The sequence below is a fragment of the Mus musculus genome, chromosome 10, assembly GCF_000001635.26.
Source record: "Mus musculus strain C57BL/6J chromosome 10, GRCm38.p6 C57BL/6J".
Lineage (NCBI taxonomy): Eukaryota > Metazoa > Chordata > Mammalia > Rodentia > Muridae > Mus > Mus musculus.
In genome coordinates this window covers 69334490-69353894 of record NC_000076.6, presented here as the reverse complement: position 1 = coordinate 69353894, position 19405 = coordinate 69334490, and the positions used below count along the sequence as shown (strand labels likewise).

At 46.5% G+C, this 19405-nt stretch overlaps 1 protein-coding gene across 1 annotated transcript; it reads left to right on the top strand.

The window, feature by feature from the left end:
* Positions 1-982: 982 nt before the first annotated feature.
* Positions 983-18749, top strand: Cdk1 (cyclin-dependent kinase 1). Its single transcript, NM_007659.4, has 8 exons — positions 983-1059; positions 3737-3799; positions 7664-7820; positions 8711-8834; positions 11185-11355; positions 13017-13180; positions 13273-13414; positions 15299-18749. The coding sequence occupies exons 2-8, from the start codon at positions 3763-3765 to the stop codon at positions 15395-15397; spliced, it is 894 nt and encodes a 297-aa protein (NP_031685.2). The 5' UTR covers positions 983-1059; positions 3737-3762; the 3' UTR covers positions 15398-18749.
* Positions 18750-19405: the final 656 nt, after the last annotated feature.

Sequence of the window (19405 nt, the reverse complement as noted above, 5' to 3'; positions counted from 1 at the left end):
AGACCAATATTGTCTGAAAATTCCATAGTGAAACTTAATATTATATATATACATATATTAAAGGTGTGTGCCACAATCCTCAGATATATATATATATATATATGTATATATATATATACACACACATATATACACACACACACACATATATATACACACATACATATGTAAACTAATATATTATATATTAATATTATATATTATTTATATTATCCCAGCTTAATATAGAATTTTGAAAGGCATAATCATAAAGTAATTTTAAATGTTAGCAATAGCCAGGTGGTGGTGGCAGCACACGCCTTTAACCCCAGTACTCTGGAGGCAGAGGCAGGAGGATCTCTGTGAGTTCAAGGCCAGCCTGGTCTACAGAGCAAGTTCTAGGTCAGTCAAAATTACACCCAGAAACCTTGTCTCAAAACAAAACAAAATAAAAGTAAGAAACTCTTTTTTTTTTTTTTTTTTTTTTTTGGTTTTTCGAGACAGGGTTTCTCTGTATGTGTAGCCCTGGCTGTCCTGGAACTCACTCTGTAGACCAGGCTGGCCTCGAACTCAGAAATTTGCCCTGCCTTTGCCTCCCGAAAGCTGAGACTAAAGGTGTGTGCTACCACGCCCAGCTAATAACAAGCTCTTGATGTAGTGGTACTGTCACTTTGGTGGCTGGCTATCTAAATTCAATGCATTTGAATTGTGTTAGTCTTGGAGGGAAATTACACACAGAAAGGTAGCTGGAGAAAAAAGAGAATAGATTAGACTGTCCAGAAACAACAGGACGATATTGGAAGGAAAACAGAGCTCAAGAGTCAGTTGGCGCCCGCCCTCCTGCAATTCCTCTGGCCGCGGTTTCCGCTCCCTTTCGCGCTCTGCGCTCCCAGGCAGCCCCGCCCAAGCGTAGCTCAGCTCTGATTGGCTCCTTTGAACGTCTACGTGCAATCGGATTGGCGGATCCCGGGAGCTTTACCGCGGCGAGTTTGAAACTGCTGGCACTCGGCCTCTAAGCTCCTGGAGTTGCTGCGTCCGCGCAGTCCGGAACTGCGGTGTGGCCCCAGCCGGGACAGAGAGGTATGGCGTGAGTCGGACTGGGTGCAGGCTGGGCCTGCGGGGGCTCCACGGGATCTGGGGGTTCCCCCGGGGAAGGGCAGGACATCCATGTGAGCCTGGGGATCCCTTGTGGACGGGTAGGGCCTCCACGTGAGATCTTGGTCTCCTGTGGACGGGTAGGGCCTCACCTAAGTCCGGGATCCCTTATGGTCGGGCATGGCCTCCCTGAGCCCGGGGTCTGGGGTACCCTATGGATGAGCATGTCCTCATCTGAGGCCAGGGTCCCCTATGCAGGAGCATGGCCTACCTGAGCCTGGGGACACTATGGAGGAGCAGGGCTCACCGGAGCCTGGGATCCCTATGGGGGGGGGGGGCAGGGCTCACCCGATCCAGCGGTCCCTTATGGAAGGGCAAGGCTCACTTGAGCCCCGGGTCCTGCGGACGTGCAGGCCCCTACGCGAGCTCCAGGTTCCTGCAGACTGGATGGGCCTCGCTGGAGTGGGCCCGGGTGTGGGCGGGGTGCCAAGTTATGTCCCAGGCCCTGTTGGCTGCCAGTGTGGAGCTGGGCTGCACCAGGCCAGCTGCCTTCGGAGGCCTTAAGTCGGTACTGCCGGAGAAACAGACCCGTGGTCGTTTAAAAAGCTTATTCCTACCAAGGTGCAGAACCAAGAAAGTGTAGGATCGTTTATTTTTAGTTGCCTGTGCTAAGGCCACAGACTGTACCCAGGCAAAGAAGGAGAGAGAGGGAGAACCGCGGATGCCTTCGCGTCCTTGATCGTCTTAAAACATAAATACCGATGAAGGTTCTGATGTGCGGGCCACCATCGCCTGCCCCCAACTTGGATACACTGGGCAGCTTTTAACAGCAGGCCCGGGAGACTGGAAAATGTTGGAAGGAAATAAGCCCAGCTTTCAAGACATGTTAACTCTTTGCTGTCTGTGCAGAGGTGGTTGAAACGTTTAATGCTCTATAGTTATATTAAGTCTCTGTATTGAAGAAAGGGGGTTGGGGGGGGATGCGTTGAAATTTCCTAAACATAATCTCCATAGTTGAGAGTCAATCTTATGTGTCTGAGAATCCCCAGGGTTCAGTGGGATGCCTGGCAGGACCCTTGGACGGGTTTACATTTTCCTTCTGAATTTTTATCTGTTGAGCCGCTGCCTCCTTGTGCAGTGCCAAGAGCTGGGATTCCTGGCTGTGCCCCCACACCCCATGGAGTTGATTTTACTGTGGAAAGAGATCTGTAAGGAACAGCTCACGAGAGGTCAGCCATTCCTTGATGCTCATTCATAAGGATCTTGTCACCCGTGGCAGAGGGCTTTCAAGGAGAAGGCACACCTTTTTCCTACCATTCTTTGTGAGCCAAGAAATTGTTTCTCCCTTGTTCGTGATATTTTTCAAAGCATGATTAGCAAACACACTGTCTTAGCGTTGTTGGGATGAAACACCATGACCAAAGCAAAGGAACTTGGGAAGGAAAGGGTTTAGTTGTCTTGTACTTCCACGTCACAGTTCGGCCTCAGAGGAAGTCTGGACAGGAACCTGGAGGCAGGAGGCCATGGAGGGGGCTGCTTCCTGCCTTCTTTCACATAGCTTGCTCAGCCTGCTTTAAGAACACAGGACCCTATATGCCCACGGATGACCCCACCCACAACGGGCTGAGCCCGCCCCCATCAATCTCTAATTAAGAAACTGACCTAAAGACTTGCCTCCAGCCCCATCCTATGGGAGCATTTTCTTAACTGAGGTTCTCTCCTCTCAAGATGACTTCAGCTTGTGACAATGTGACCTGGCCTAAAGCTAGCCAGCACAGCACAACACCTTCCATTCTTTCTTCTAAGGTGCTTATGGACATTTCTTTCTCTTTGAGTACCTTGAGTGGGATTGTCTGTGGCTGCTTTTGGGAAGCATTCAATTGAATGATTTTTGTTTTTTGTTTATTTCCCCCGAGACAGGGTTTCTCTGTGTAGCCCTGGCTGTCCTGGAACTCACTTTGTAGACCTCGAACTCAGAAATCCGCCTGCCTCTGCCTCCCAAGTGCTGGGATTAATGGCATGTGCCACCACTGCCTGGAGAATTGAATGCTTATAAGGTAAACAGATGCTTTTATTAAAAACAACAACAACAACTGTTATTCCTAGTGGTTGGACTTTACAGTTGTACTTTGTTTCCTTTTGAAACAGTGTTGCAGCGAACGAGGCCACAGGTTGGCCTTGAACTTGTTCTTCCCTGTGCTAGGATTACATCGTGCACAACTTCCTTCTCGCAGACTCTTATTATTTTAAGAAAAACTAAAACAGTACACCATTTTAGTACGGTAGTAGTGTGCTGAAATTCAGCCCTGGGGATCAGGGCCTTTTGCTTTTTTTGGTAAATTTTGAGACATAGTGTCACTAAGTTGCTTTAGCTAGCTGTGTATCAGTCTCCACAGTGGCCGGCTTGACAGGCCTGCTTGCTTTGTGCATGTGAAGGGGCTAAGCCCTTGGCTGTGTAGAATATACAAACGCAGTGTCTGAGAAGGCTCAGAATGGCTCACTTGCAAGAACAGCTAAACCCTAACAAGACCATCTGACCATCTGGGATGACTGACGTTTGCCGGCTACGCGGGAGGCCCTGGAAAAGATGTCTTCCAGATGATGCTTAGACTGTTTTTGAGTTAGTAGCACGGAATCACAGCACTGTTTCCCCTCATTTTAGGGTCCGTCGTAACCTGTTGAGTAACTATGGAAGACTATATCAAAATAGAGAAAATTGGAGAAGGTAAGTGGTTTTAGCAGAATGTTTTTTGAAAAGAAGATAACAATGCTACTGTGGAACACAGAAACCTTTACTGAGTGCAGTCGTAGATGCATCTGTACGCGTGCGCATGAGTGTGCTGTGAGAGTTGGTGTTTGTGGCCTCCTAGACAGGATCTGGGATCACTCTGAGCACACCTGTAGGGGATTGTCTTTGACTCTATTAATTGACGTGGGCAGGAACCTCCCCCAGTGTGGGTGCCTTCCTTGCCTGAGATCCTGGACTGTGTGACTGGAGAAGGGTGTCAAGCCACAGTGAACCTCACTCTCCCACTGCCTGTGCTCTTGCTGCTGCTGCTGCTGGACTCTAACCCCGATCCTGAGTGCAAACAAACCCTTCCTTGGGCTACTTTTGTCTGGGTGTTTCTCACAGCACCAGCAAAAGGAAGGCACGCAGCTGGGCGTGGTGGCACACACCTTTAATCCCAGCACTTGGGAGGCAGAGGCAGGCGGATTTCTGAGTTCGAGGCCAGCCTGGTCTACAAAGTTCCAGGATAGCCAGGGCTATACAGAGAAACCCTGTCTCGAAAAACAGAAAAGAAAAAAAAAAGAAAGCATGCTTTACGGATAACCTGAAGCACAAGGTGCTTCTCCATCAGGAGGGTTTTAGTTATCCTGATTCTTGCTAAGGACCCTAGGGCCTTGTGCTCTAGGCTATTGAACTGAGTACCCCAGATGCTTGTGTTTGGGGTGCAGGTGTGCTGGGGGAGTCGACTAGGGAGATAATCTATGCTAACTTCACAGTACATTTTAGTCTTTCTAAGTACTGGTTCTGAGTTTTATGTAAGCTGGGTGGTGGTCTGTGTGGTCACCGTGGGCAAGAATGACTAGTGGCTGTCACATGGTGTTCAGTCCCCTTCTGTAGTATTTTAAACAGTGCTGAGGCCTATGGGACATAAGGAGGAATGAAAAGAACCCTTTCCTAGTCCTCTCTATTGTTGTTTTCTTCTCCCCGCAACAGAATTTCCATATTTCTATGTAGGAGTCAAGACTTCATTCTTAGCTCTCCAGGAGCAAACAGAGGAACTTGTTTCTGTGTGGCTTCTGTTGAGGGTTGTTTTCACCAATGTTTAGAGACCCTGCTTACACAGGGCATGAAAACCAAGGCAGGGGACTTAGCAAACCAGGAATGGCCCTGGCAGTGTCTGGTGCGCCTCTGGGGCTTTCTCTTTTTAATGTGACAACATCTCTTCAACTGTCTCCTTCCTTGGTAACACCTTCCCCTCGCCAGTGACATCCACTGCCACTCACCGGTCCAGTTGGGCCATTCCCCCTTTTTGATGACCTTAGATAGGACTTTCTGAAGCCATCCCCTCCTGGGCTCACTCTTTAACTTGTTCTAGAGCAGTGGTTCTCAGCCTTCCTAACACCACAACCCTTTAATACAGTTCCTCCTGTCGTGGTTACTCCCCAGCCATTAAATTAGTTTTGTTGCTTCTTCATAACAATTTTACTACTCTTATGAGTCATAACATAAGTATCTGATATGCAGAATATCTGATAATGTGTGCCTCTCCAAAGAGCTATCGACCCACAGGTTGAGAACCAATGTTGTAGTTGAAGGATTTATTCATTTTCTTCCAGGCAGCCTCGGTATTCCCAGTTTGCTCTGGGCCTCGGGCACCTCTCACAGCTTTTCAGCTGTGACCTTTGACCTGCTTTTCTGAATTCTCTGGCCTAGAGGCTTGTCTGCTACATTGTGCCTGGCTGTTCTGGATTCTCTGGGGGGGGATCCTGAATAGCGGCTTGTTGAAATAATTTGAAAATTACATACTGCTGTCGACGTTTTCTTCTGCCAATTCCAAGTACTCAGTGAAACCTGCGAATATGTGTTTGTCCCGTGTTAGCATTTTCTTACGTAGTCACCTGTGTATTGTTGGTCGCCATGCCCAGCAGGACAGAGAAGACTGTCTCGTCTTCAGGTTACACAGCTGCCTGGCTCCATGTGGTTGGTGGGGCCTTCCTTGGCATTCAGTAAGCACGCTAGAAACATTTGTTTTTGATGAGGTTTAATGGCTTTTACCAGGCAGTGTTATCAAGACTTTACCCAGGATAACTGGGATCTTACTCTTGCTTTCACTTGTATGACATTTGCTAAAATTCAGAGTGTGTGTGTGTGTATGTATGTATGTATGTATGTGTATGTTTGTGCGCGCTCATTCACACAGGTGTGCATAGCCCATGGAGGCCAGAAGTGTTACCTCCTCTGGCATTGCATTTACAGGAGGCTGAGCCCTGGTGTGGGTCCTGGTCCTCTGCAAGGACAGTGTGGTCTAAACCCCGAGCCTCCCCAGCCTTACCTGATACTTTCCCCTCCTCAATTATTACTTAAAATACTTCAGGATCTAAAACAAATGTTTAATTTCAGAACATCTACTGTTTAGCTTATGAATAGTGCCCTGTTGCAGTTAACTGAGAAGAGCCAGGAGTTGAGATACTCAGAACAAGCAGTTCTGTGTTGTCTCCGAATCAACGGTTACTGGGTGTTGACTGCCATTCCTGAGTTCGTTCTGCACATTTGTCAAGAAATGCAGCAGGACACCGGGAGGGAACAAGATGCCAGAAAGAATCCTGGATTGACCATTGCTTACCTGACTAACTGTGACTGCTAGGATAGTGCCAGCTTGCTCGTGGCTTCAGACAAGCATGATATCCACCATTCAGGAACATGTGAGCTCACAGATTTCCTGTGGCTTCGCAGACAGAATGTTGTCGGTTCTTTTTATCTGGAATAACTTGATTATTTAATCCCCTAGGATTTTATTGGAAGTAATATTAAAATAACTGTAGTGTTTAGGAAAACAAACAGTCCTGGAATTTAAAGAATGCTGGAATAAAGCTTATGTGGGCAGCAAGCTGCTTAATTTTCTAAGCAGTTGATTGCTGGGATGGAGTCTTAGAGCCAGTAAATGCTGTGGAGTAGCTTTTACGTTTGGAGGAAGCTGCTCTCACCCTTTGGTGCTTTTAGACAAGTTCTAACCTTGCCTCAGCTTTTCCCCAGGGATAGGATTACAGGCATGTAAACGTGGGGACCTTTGACTTCCAAGACGGGGGTCTTACTAAGTTCTCCACGCTTGTCTCCAACTTGTAATTCTCCTGCCTCAGTCTTACAAGCAGCTGTGTGTCACCAGGCCTGCTGTTGTAGTCATTGCTGAAGCTATACCATACCATGAAAAGCTTTTCAACAAAGTTCATAGATAGCTAGGGAATCCGCACCTGAAGAGTAGCAGGGGTGTGAGACACCTAATTAGCGTACCTCTCTGTGTCTGCCACAGCCCATGCTGTCCTTTCTTCCTGCCTTTGCTGGTCAAGTGACTTCACCCAGGTTAGTGTTTCCCACATCCCAGTGGGTAGACCCACTCTAGTACAAGATAGCAGCTTTATTGGGTTTAATACAAATGCATGGTGCTTCTGTCTCCACTCTGCCGGGTGAGGACAGGTGGTTGTGTTTTGAGATGTGTAAGGTATCAAGGAAGTCCTAAGGCAGTCCAGTTTTTTGGAAGTTTCACAGTGCCTCCTCTTGGTACTGATTTCCAATCTTAAGTTTTTAATGTAGCGACTACATGCAGGATATTTGATAGGTGAATTTCAACCTGATCCATGTCCTAATGTTCACGTGAAGGAAGCTTAACTGGGAGGGAGATGTAGGATGACTCAGTGGGCTTTATTTCCAAACCATGTATATGTTAGATCGTAGTTATCTTCAATGCCTTTTTGAAAGCAGTGAGGGTTTAATGATGTGAGGGGCCTATCTGACTGCAGCTGGCATTTCTCTCGTGTGATACTCAAAGAGTTCAACTTAGAAGAAAATCTCTTTGCTTTCTTTCAGGTACTTACGGTGTGGTGTATAAGGGTAGACACAGAGTCACTGGCCAGATAGTGGCCATGAAGAAGATCAGACTTGAAAGCGAGGAAGAAGGAGTGCCCAGTACTGCAATTCGGGAAATCTCTCTATTAAAAGAACTTCGACATCCAAATATAGTCAGGTGTGCTGTGTTAGAACTGAAGCCACTCTCCCTGTGCTGCTGCACATCTGTTTTAAAGTAGAAATTTTTATGTACTTTCTGGTTCAAGTGGGATGGAGTCCTGCTTTGCTGATGGTGTTTGGAGAATTTGAGACAGGGTGCTAGAATTGGCTAGAGGAGCAAGGCACAGCCCTGGGACCCCTTCCATGGGGAGCTTGCTTAGCTCCTACTTTTAGGGCCCAGGTCCCCAGAGGCTCCTGAGACCAGGGGCCAGGCTGAGGTAGATAAGCTATGCTTTATTGACTTGCTTGGGCTGGGTCATTGAGGACGTTGTCTGGTGGTTCATTAGAATTTCTGTTGGTAGGAGGGACTGAACCCAGGCCTTTGGGTAGAGCTAAGAAAGTGCTCTACCACTGAGCTGTAGCCTCTGGCCTCCTAATATGGGGTTTTGAAATTATTAAGACAGGATATTACTCTAGCTCACCCAGGTTGGCCTGGAATTTACTGCTGTCCTCTAGCTCCCAAGTGCCGGGATTATGGGTTTAAACCACCGCACCCAGTCTCCAGCACTCACAGAATTACCCAGGGTGACCTTGTGCTCACTCCATCCTTTGCATCTAGAGATCCTTGCCTTACTTAGCACCTCTGGTAGCTGGCGTGACCTGCCTCTGCCCCTGGGTTCTAACTGTTGTTGCACTGGGGCTGGCACTAGGGAGCAGCTTTAATCTTCTCGAGCAGCCAGCTTTAGGAGTGCAGGCGGTGTGAGCTAGCTCCTCCTGCAGAGGAGGCTGTGGACTACTGTCCTGAACTTCCGTCCTCAAGTTCTACTTGAGAGTGAAGGTCACTGTTAGCAGTTATGCTGTTGGAAGTGGAGGCAGGCTGCTGGCTGGACTCACGCTTGCTCTGCTCAGCCTGCAGGATGTGCTCATGCAGGACTCCAGGCTGTATCTCATCTTTGAGTTCCTGTCCATGGACCTCAAGAAGTACCTGGACTCCATCCCTCCTGGGCAGTTCATGGATTCTTCACTCGTTAAGGTAAAGAGTTGCGTGCTTTTACTAATACGCTCTCTGAACGTGGGCTCCATCCTTGCGTTTTGTGGCTGCATCTTAGAAAACCTGTAAGGGAAGAGACAGCATTTTATTTTCCTTCCTTCCACCGGATGAGATCATCATCTGCCTGTCTCATTTCCAGAAGGTTCTAGAAGTGAGAAGTAGCGTCTGAGCACCTAAGTGCTACCCTGTGGCTTATGTATCACATTGCTGGGGGCAGGCCAGGCTACAGTGGTTATGTGCAGATCAGCGACAGCAGCCTGAGCCCGGTGCTGATGCTAAGTGGTCTTACTCTGACAAGTAGGCTTTGGTTAATGTAAACATTGTATTTCAGTTAAATTATAATTGTATTTATTGTTCTTTGTGTGTGGTACCGGGTATTGGATCCAGGGCATTGTGTATAATTGGGCAAGTGTTATTCTCAGCAAATGGGTATAGGTTGTAAATGTCTATGGTAAAGGGGTCTTCACCTTAAACCGGCTTTATTTTTCCACTGAACTCTGTGCATGCCTTGAGATGTTCACGTTGACTTTGTATGCATCTAAACCCAGTGGGATCCTTCTGTATGTGCACTGCACACGTTAGTTAGCCTCTCATGTCTCTGTTTCGTAGTGGTTTAATACTTTGTACAGCTAGTAAACCATTTCCACTTAGATTACTTCCTACTTTAGTGATGGCTGCAGTGAGTCGTCATGAGTGGTGGTGGAGGTTCATTCTGCAGCCCAGGCTGGCCTTGAACTCTCATCCTCAAGCCGCCATCTCCCAAGTGTGGGCATTATAAGCATGTGCCACCACACCCACCACTTTATGTCATTTTAGAGGTGGCTTCTTGGAACTGTGATAAAATCTGTGTTTATATTTAAGATCATGGTTGATAGGTCCTCTAAAAATCAATTACTATTTTATTACATTGTTACCAAGACTTGACTGTATGTAACTTTTAAATAGTCTCAGTGTATTATGGGAAGGGTTTTATTACAGTTATTCTATTTGACATTTAACATACTATTGTGTTTACTCATTTTTGCATAACCTGTACATATTCACTCATCTTTCTGTATTTCAGTGGTTTCAAAAGTCATTATTACTAACACACGGTGACTTGCTAGTGGTGCCCACCACTGCCAGTGCTCACACTGTATGGCTATTGCTGAGATGAAGGCTATGGCCTCAGCAAGCAACTTGAGGAGGAAAGTGGCCGTTTGGCTTACACTTGCATGTAACTGCTCATCACCCCAGGAAGTCAGGACAGGAGCTCCTGGCCAGGAACTTGGGGGCAGGAGCTGATTCAGAGGCTGTGGAGAGCCCAGGGCCACCAGTCCAGGGATGGCACCACCCATGATGAGCTGGGCCCTCTCCCAGCGATTACTAATTAAGAAAATGCCTTACAAGCTTGCTTACAACCTGTACTTAAGGAGGCATTTTCTCAGTTGAAGCTTCCTCTCCAATAACTCTAGCTTCTGTCAAGTTGACATAAAACTCTCCAGCAGAGTATTCTTAATGATTTTTTTGTTGTTTTGTTAAAGCCATAATGTATAAGATCAAATGTTTTAGAATAATGTCAATATTTTTCTGCTCTCTCCTATCTCCTAACTTTTCTTAAGTTATGGATAGGGAAAGATTCCTTTGGCTTTAGGATTGGAAGGCTTGGGGACATTTCAGAGGGAAAGTGCTTATGGCACAAGCACGAGGAGCTGAGCTCTGGTTCCCAGGCTCCACATGGAGGTGGTGAGGTGGTGGTGTGGCTCCACATGGAGGTGGTGAGGTGGTGTGGACATCTATAAGCCCAGAGGCTGAAGGACAGAGGCAGGGGCTGCGGGTGGGATGGCTCTGTTGTGTCCCAGGGCCATCCATTTTGATCAAAATGGTGAACTTCAGGTTTAATGAGAAATATCTGCCTGTCACTCGGGTACCTACATTGAAGAGTGCACATGTGTGGGCATGCACACACTAGAGAAGTAGGTTACGAACAAACTTTTACACATTCCCAGTTTAAGCTGTTTTACATATTTTCCTGTTGTCTCAAAAGAGGAAATGCACGTGTAAAGTGACAGAAATGGAAAAGCACAGCTTTATTCAGGATAGAAACAGTTGACACGAGTGCTGAGGAAACTTCTGCACAGAAAGCTAACATGTGACTTAAAGACAGGGACCAAAAATTTAAATGCTCATGTGGGCATAGATACATCTTCGATACTCACCTGTTTAAAGAGGCCTGAAGGGTCTTGTGGTAGCTACATTGTTTTCTCTGCATCATGATTTATTTTCTCAGAACTCCTTTCTCCTTGGAGTCTTGTGGAGTGACGGAGTGTCTGTCTGGCTGTTGCTTTTCTAGAGTTACTTACACCAAATCCTCCAGGGAATTGTGTTTTGCCACTCCCGGCGAGTTCTTCACAGAGACTTGAAACCTCAAAATCTATTGATTGATGACAAAGGAACAATCAAACTGGCTGATTTCGGCCTTGCCAGAGCGTTTGGAATACCGATACGAGTGTACACACACGAGGTAAGGAGAGCCCTGAGCGTCCGGTTGCTGCCTCCCTCTGGTCTACCTTAAGCCAAGGTAGAAATACTTGGTTGAAAAATGTTTCTGCTGCCAGGCAGTGGCAGCACACACCAGCACTTGGGGGGACAGAGGCAGGCAGATCTCTTGAGTTTAAGGCCAGCCTAGTCTATAGAGCAAGTCCTGGAACACCCAGGGCTACACAGAGAAACCTTGTCTCAGAAAACCAAACAAAAAGTTCTGTTCTGGTAGTGTTGGCTAACTGCTTTTTTATTGCCACTTCACTCTTGTTTGTGTGGTCTGTGAAAAGGAAGACAGACCCTTTGGCATCTTTGTCAGGGGAGATTGATGGCCTGGGGGGACCTCCAGGAAGGGGCTTATTGTAGTTTTAGGGGTTCTCGTTTCTCTGTGTTGAACTTCCGCAGAGCTGTGCTTCCTCCTGATTGGACCTGCTGTGCTCATTCAGATCAATTAAAAGGCAGGTTTTGCTGTGTGAGGGAGATTATTGTGAAAGATTTAGGAGCCAGCCTACTCTAGCTGGGGGAGGGAGCACTAGGGATTGAACCCCAGTCTTTGGCCCCTGTTGCTTGGGTGTCCTGTCACTGAGCTGTGCCCTTGGCCCTGTCATCAGGCTTTGTCAGTGGATTCCCATGTGGTTGTCTGTTTTATTATTTTCCTCTGCAATGGGGCTTGAACCATGGGCCACACACACACACTCACACACTCTGCTCCTTGTTTTGAGAACGTCTCACTGACTTGCCCTGGTTGGCCCTGAGGTCACTGGCGTAGATAGACTTTGGACCTGGGACTCCTACAGCGGCCTTCCCAGTAGTAGGTCTACAGCACCAGACTAGGTTCCTCTGGTATTTCTGAAAGGGCATTGGCTTGTATAATACAGGAACATTGGCATCTTGGGAGGTGTGAGCCTGGAGTCTACAGTGTCGGTCCCCTGTGTGTCATTTGGATTTTGAGGCAGGGTCTCCTGTAGCCCTGACTGGCCTCATTCTCTGGGTGCTAAGATTACACAGATGTGTGCCCTGCTGGGGCCCTGGTCCTGCTCGTTTTGCCTGATAGGGAAGCTAGCCACCCACTGAGCAGCCTTCTCAGTCCTGTCTTGTTTATTCTTTTTTATTTTTTCACAGTTTATGATATGACTCGTCTTTAATGGCTGTAACTGCTGCTGACCTCATTGCATTGTTCATTGAGGTCATTCACTATTTTGATAAATAAACTGTAGTTCTAAATCACTAATCATTTGAATCCCCTCCTACCGCTTTGGCTTAGATTTCTTTTCATTTTTCTTTTTTTTCTTTTTTTTTGGTTTTTTTGAGACAGGGTTTCTCTGTGTAGCTCTGGCTGTCCTGGAACTCACTTTGTAGACCAGGCTGGCCTCAAACTCTGCCTCCAGAGTGCTGGTATTAAAGTTGTATGCCAGCCAGGTATATGCCACCCAGGTATATGCCAGCCAGGATATGGCTGCTTTGGTCCTTTGACTTTAGAGATCTGAAAAGCAAGAGGTCTATGGTACTTACCCACTAATGAGCAGAAATCAGAAATAAAATAGGTTCAACTTAGTAATTTGCATATAGCTAATTGTCTGAAGTTCTTGGTGACACCTGCACAGCTTCCTAAAAGACAACCGTGTGTGGTCTGTCCTGTGCCAGGTAGTGACGCTGTGGTACCGATCTCCAGAAGTGTTGCTGGGCTCGGCTCGTTACTCCACTCCGGTTGACATCTGGAGTATAGGGACCATATTTGCAGAACTGGCCACCAAGAAGCCGCTTTTCCACGGCGACTCAGAGATTGACCAGCTCTTCAGGATCTTCAGGTAATTGTGTTTTATACCTAAGCTGTTAAAAGCCTGTATGGTTAAAATAATAAAGGCACCGTGTATGTGATAGGACTTTTGCTTCCTTTCAGAGCTCTGGGCACTCCTAACAACGAAGTGTGGCCAGAAGTCGAGTCCCTGCAGGACTACAAGAACACCTTTCCCAAGTGGAAGCCGGGGAGCCTCGCATCCCACGTCAAGAACCTGGACGAGAACGGCTTGGATTTGCTCTCAGTAAGTGAGCTGTTCTTTATGGTTCGAGCGTGGTGCCCTTGGGTGTCAGTAGTGACAGGTAAGGGTGACTGGATGTACTCAGTCCTGGACTTGTCAGCACGAAGACACAGCAGCTGAGTCGGATGCCCGGTAATCCTGTAGTGACAGCGAGCTGCCTTTGAGGTGTGAAGTGCCTGGTGGTCTGAGGAGCCTCTGGTGTTGGACTTTGTCATTTACTTCTCATCCGGTAGGAGAGGCTGGACTCACACACCTTCTTGCTTGAGAGTATGTTGATGAGTTACAATGACTCACTCCTCTCTGTTTGCTACTGAGCCCTCAGTTCATCGGTTTACACTGTTGACTGCTTAGGATACTGAGCTGTTCAGGCTTTTGACAGCATAACTCCATTGCTCAGGTCTGGCCTTGTTTCCTCAGAAAAGCTAGCAAAGACTAATTAATTCTGATTTTCTTCAGTTGTCTTGGTGCACAATATTAGCAATGCAAAGAACAAAATTACTGTTCAGGATTAATAAAGGTCTCCTTTAGGAAATTTGCTGTAGGTAGAGCAGGGTTTAAAATCTGAGTTTGTAGAAGGAATCAAGTAGACGATTCAGTTGGTCTTTCCGCTCCCTTGCAATCTATAAACGATGCCACCAAATGGGGCTCAGATTTGTCCAGACCCCTACAGCTGTCACATAGTTTGTTACATATTGGTATTGGCTAACTTAGAAGCCTTCCCGTAGCCTGGGTCCAATCTGCTGGTATTATCTAAAGTTATTAGCTCTGTGTGTGTGTGTGTGTGTGTGTGTGTGTGTGTGTGTGTGTGTGTGTTGCTGGGGGCTATGGACAGAAGGCAGAGCTTTCTTGAGGTGGTGTAGGAAGGTTGGTCATTGACTGTTGAGGCGCAGCCCTACTTCTCAGTCTTTAAACAAAGGACTTCACTTAACAGACATCAGTTCTGGGCACCAATTTCCTCTGTTGAGCCAACACCCTGCAATAGCTAAGCTTGCCGTGGCCCTGCTGCCTGCTGAGCACTGTGGCTATCACTGCCCTGTCCCCCACTCCAGCGGCAGACTGCTGAGTTAGCAGGGCCTGTGTCTATCGCAGGACCCCAGAAGCAAACTGCCCCAGTTGGAGACCACTGGATTATTGATGAGACTTGGCTTCAGTTTATTTTCTCCCACATTGATGGATTCGGGCAAGTTTCTTGCTGTCCTTGAAAGACTTGGTGTCTTAAGCCAAACAGTGTGGCACATCTTTCTCATATGTCTGTGCGGACTGACAGACATATCCTCAAGGCCTTCATATTTATTTGTTTGCCTTTTTAAAAATTTACTTATTTATTTTACATATGCAAATACACTGTTGCTGTCCTCAGACACAGTAGAAGAGGGCATCGGATCCCATTACAGATGGTTGTGAGCCACCATGTGGTTGCTGGGAGTTGAACTCAGGACTTCTGGAAGAGTAGTCATCGCTCTTAATTGCTGAGCCATCTCTCCACCTCCTTAATCTATTTTCTCTGAAGATAATATGCATGATCAGATTTAAGATCTGGAGTATTTAAATTAGTTTACAATAATTAGTCCATCTATTATAACTGTGTTTATAAAAATGCTATGGGGTTTTTCCTTTGTTGGCTTGACGAAGGGGTTGTGTGGACACTATCATGAAACACTATAACTGATTGCTACTTTTTCAGTTGTGAATAACAGATGGACATTTAATTTCTAGGGTAGATATAATTAGCTAGATAATGTGAAGATTTATGTTTTGGTTTTAAGCTGTCTGGGTGCTTATCTTATAATTTATAACAGGTTACCAAGGTGTCTGTGTGTGATTTAAGTATCTTGGAGAGGTAAATAGAGGGCAGGCTTCTAAATTTATTTCCCTTTTTCTCTCTAGAAAATGCTAGTCTATGATCCTGCCAAACGAATCTCTGGCAAAATGGCCCTGAAGCACCCGTACTTTGATGACTTGGACAATCAGATTAAGAAGATGTAGCCCTCTGGATGGATGTCCCTGTCTGCTGGTCGTAGGGGAAGATCGTGTTGTTTACCGTTGGCTCTCTTCCTGTCTTGTATAGTTTTCTTTGTTTGTAAACTGTCATCTGGACTTTTCTTAATTTCCTACGTATAACTTAATTAACATGTAAATATTATTCCATATGAATTTAAATATAATTCTGTATATGTGCAGATGTCACTGTGGTGGCTGTTAATTACTATAACACAAGTGTTAATTACTACAACATAAGACTTGAGTCTCCCTAGACTTCCCAGCAGCCATTCCTGCAGCTCGGAGCACAGTTGAAGGAGCTGAGCTCAGGCCTCGTGATGCTTTCAAGTGCCTCCGTGTTCTGGATATATATGATTCCTGGTCAGTTTCTTGCCATTTGGAAACTACAACCCACCTACGGACAGTGTTTTTCTACTTGTGCTTAAGCAGTTGGGATGAGAAGGCCAAAGACCCGAGGATGTCTAGAGTAATGACCCCCAGATGGAAGTGCACCAAAGCTGGCTGGGTTTCACAGCTAGAGATCAGGGGCTGTCCAGAGCAGGACAGCTTAGAACATTTATGAAGACTCCCTATTTTTAGGTTTGTTGTAAAGCTGTTGTCTAGTTGGATTCCTGTGCTCTGCATGGTCAGAGGTAGGTTAGAGGATTTGCCTTGGCTTCTAAATCCAATTTGAAAACTGCTTAAAATCTCCTGTCCTCTCTTAGCAGTGTCTAAAAATGTCCTTGTCCAAATATTTAGCTGAGATTCCTCACTTTGGAAAAGGAGCCGTATCGCTGTGCTGCTTAGTGTAATTCTTAGAAGCAGCCTGACTTATCTGCTAGCAGTCAAAGGGATGCCTGAGACGACTGCTCCTCTTAGAACTAAAGGCTGGGATGCTTAAGTTTGTCTACTGTTTGGAGGATCTCGGTAAGACTGAGCCCCTGTTCCTGTGGCCACCTCAGTTTACCAGTACCTCAGCCTCAGCCTCCTGCATTTGCTGGAGTCAGGGAAGGTCCCCAGCCCTGAGCCCTGACGCTCCTGATTGTAGAGACTGTCAGTTGGAGGTAAAACGTTCATTGAAGTAGTCAGCAGCCACATGCATTTAGGGCACTCCAGTGTCAGAGACCATCCTGGAGGTTTCTAACCCTGCCGCTGGCAGTCTACTCCCAAGACAGATCAGTTAGAGTGGTCAGCAAACACCAACTGCTGCAGAAACCTGTGTTGGTGTGGTTCCCTGCTGCTGCTGGGAACTGGGCCCAAGACTAGAGAGCTTGGGGCTGCGGTTGATCATGGGTTCTGTTCCTGCATTACACCTTGAAATCCAAGCCTTCTAATATCTCCCTTCGGATCATAAGTTGTGAATTTGGTCCTCCGCCCCCGCCAGGTTTTCTATACTTGGGTTTGTCTTGCTGACATTTTCAAGAGTCCTGACTAAGACGGTGATTAGTGTGACATGACTTGAGAACTACCGATTTGAAGCACACTTGAAGTTAACAAATTCTCTCATGATTATACTTTTAACTTTTTATAAGATTGCTTGAGCTCACCCAGATCTCTGTTGGGAAGTAACTGGGTAACAAAAGCCGTTGCACTGGTTTGACAGCTAACAACTGTTGGTACTTTGTATTCAGAAGGAATGAGGTAGCGATTGAATGGCTGGGGTGTTGTTTCCACAGTTTATACACTAAAAATTTGGGTAGCCAGGAGGTAGTGGCGCGCAATCTTTAATCTCAGCAGAGGCAGTCCTATCTCTTGAGTTGGAGGCCAGCCTGCCTGAGTTCCAGACCAGCCAGGGCTACAGGAAGAAGTCTTAAAAAAATTTTTTTTCCCTGTGGATGTAAACCCATGAGAATGACTGCTGTATCTATCACTTTCTGTATAATAGAGGTTTCTTCCGCCGCAGCGCTCCATTGGTCTCAGCCCCTCATGTTGGGGGCGGGAAGGAGGGGCAAGCGTCCCCAAGCACAGGAAGGCCTGCTGAAGAGTTGGCGGCTTTGAGGGTTCAAATCCTGCTTGGGTCTGAGGAGTCCCCCAAACGATCTTGGACTGTAAAAACCTGCCAGGAACAAGCGCTAAGGGATGGTTCTCAACCTGTGGGTCGCGACCCCCTGGGGAGTTGGACAGCCCTTTCCTGAGGATCAGAACAAACATCCTGCATATCAGATATTAACGTGGCATTTCATAACTGCAAACTTACAGTTAGGAAGTAGCAGTGACAAAGAATTTTATGGGTGGGGTGGGGTGGGGGCTCACCACCATATTAAAGGGTTACAGCATTAGGAGGGTTGACAACAGAACCATCGCACTGAGGGAAAGTGAGTTAGCACGAAGAGATGAGCATTTCCCAGAACACAGAATAAGACACGTTTAACCAACATCAGTCTGTAACCCCAGCGGACTGTGACAAGCTCTCACCCATGCCGTGGAGCTCAGAACTAGCATTGCACGCTTTTACCCCATCTTTGGTTGCCTCACTCCCTTTGAGTAGTAAGTCCCTCTTCAAAGTAATAGCCTCTAAACAGCCTGCTGCGCATGCTCTAGTCCTTTGCTTTCCTCCACGGGTAGGCCACAGGCTTAAGCAGCAGTTGGAAATGGAACTTGGGCTTTCTGGCTCCTGGTTTAGAAAACTCTTGAAATGGACAAGATTTAGTCCTAGGCAAGTTCTGTGTAGTCAGCAATGGAAGCAAAGGGGGGTGGGGCAAACATTCCAGTCAGGTGGAATCTGAGCCCTTGAGAGTGTGAGGCAGGAGGATCACTAGGCAGGAGTTCTCAACCAGCCTAGACGACAGCTTGGAACCCATCGCACTCCACAATGAGGACCCCTCAGCTTCTGAAGAGAGGAGAGCTGCTAGCTCTGAGAAGGGTGTATAAAATGGGCTTTTGGTTCCCAGACATCAGACTTGAAGAGGCAACCGAGTAAGCCAGCTATAGACTAAGTAAGATTGTCGTACCTAGCCTACTCCTTGGGAGCTCATTCTTCAGAGTATGTTGATGGATGACCTAACGCCATCTCAGATGCTGGAGCATTTTGCTGGAAAGGCTCTCAGCACTAGCGAGGCTGCCTCAATGTAATCCTGCCTCAGCCTGAGAACTGATTATGAGTTACCGTTTGGTACTTTATGTATTTTTCTCTCTTCCTAGTAACCAAGGACAAACCTGCTTCCTTCCAGCCACGTGGCAGACACTAGCTGTACTAAAGTATTATTACACACCGGTCCCCTGCTGCCAGAACAAAGAACTCAGCCTCGAGAAATTTCTCCTATTATATTTGGGATCCAGCATGTCCCAAGACAGGGACGACTCAATAATTTAATGTGCCTAATGGCACGGAATAAAAGGATTATTCACAAACAGAAAACCGGACTTAAGCAGATGTTTATTTGAACACAAATACCATAACCCTCCTTCTCATGATGTTCCCAATTACACGTTGCAACATTTTCACGAAGAAGCTCTTTCTAAAACGGCCTTCTAGGGAGCGAATAAACAGGACTATATTTGGCTAACAGCTGCTTCTGAAAACTGAGATGTCAGCAAAGCAAGCTGTTGTTTAAAGAAAACTAATTACCCAGCTACCTTGGGCTTGGATGGGGGTAAATAACGCCCTCCCGTTTCTTGGCAGTGATTTGTCTGGGATTTTAATACTGTTAAGATTTTATTTCTCTTCCTCCACTTCTCCTTTGGATCAAATGGTTTTTAAAGGATTCCTTGTGTTCCTGCTGCCAATGGCGAGTCCTTTGCGTTTGCCGCCCCTGCTTCGTCACCAACTGCTATTTTGTTTAGTGCAAAGCAGTGTGTTTAAGGACACACTAAACTTTAGATGACCCAGTGACACAGTGATCCGTATTTGCAAGCGTCTGGTTATGCAGATGTCATTGTGTTGTTTATCAGCAATGTCAGCAATGTCTTTTTTTTTTTTTTTTTATGCACAGGCTTTGAAACTTATTTTGGAAATTCATTCATTTTGAGGGGAGGCAGTGAGCTGGGAGTTATACAATCTCTCTTTCCCTGTGG

Excerpts from the sequence above, each read along its gene's own strand:
- Cdk1 (NM_007659.4), top strand. The coding sequence starts at position 3,763 with ATGGAAGACTATATCAAAATAGAGAAAATTGGAGAAG. Across the intron at positions 7,821-8,710 it reads CGACATCCAAATATAGTCAG|CCTGCAGGATGTGCTCATGC; the intron begins GTGTGCTGTGTT and ends TGCTCTGCTCAG. Across the intron at positions 13,181-13,272 it reads CAGCTCTTCAGGATCTTCAG|AGCTCTGGGCACTCCTAACA; the intron begins GTAATTGTGTTT and ends GCTTCCTTTCAG.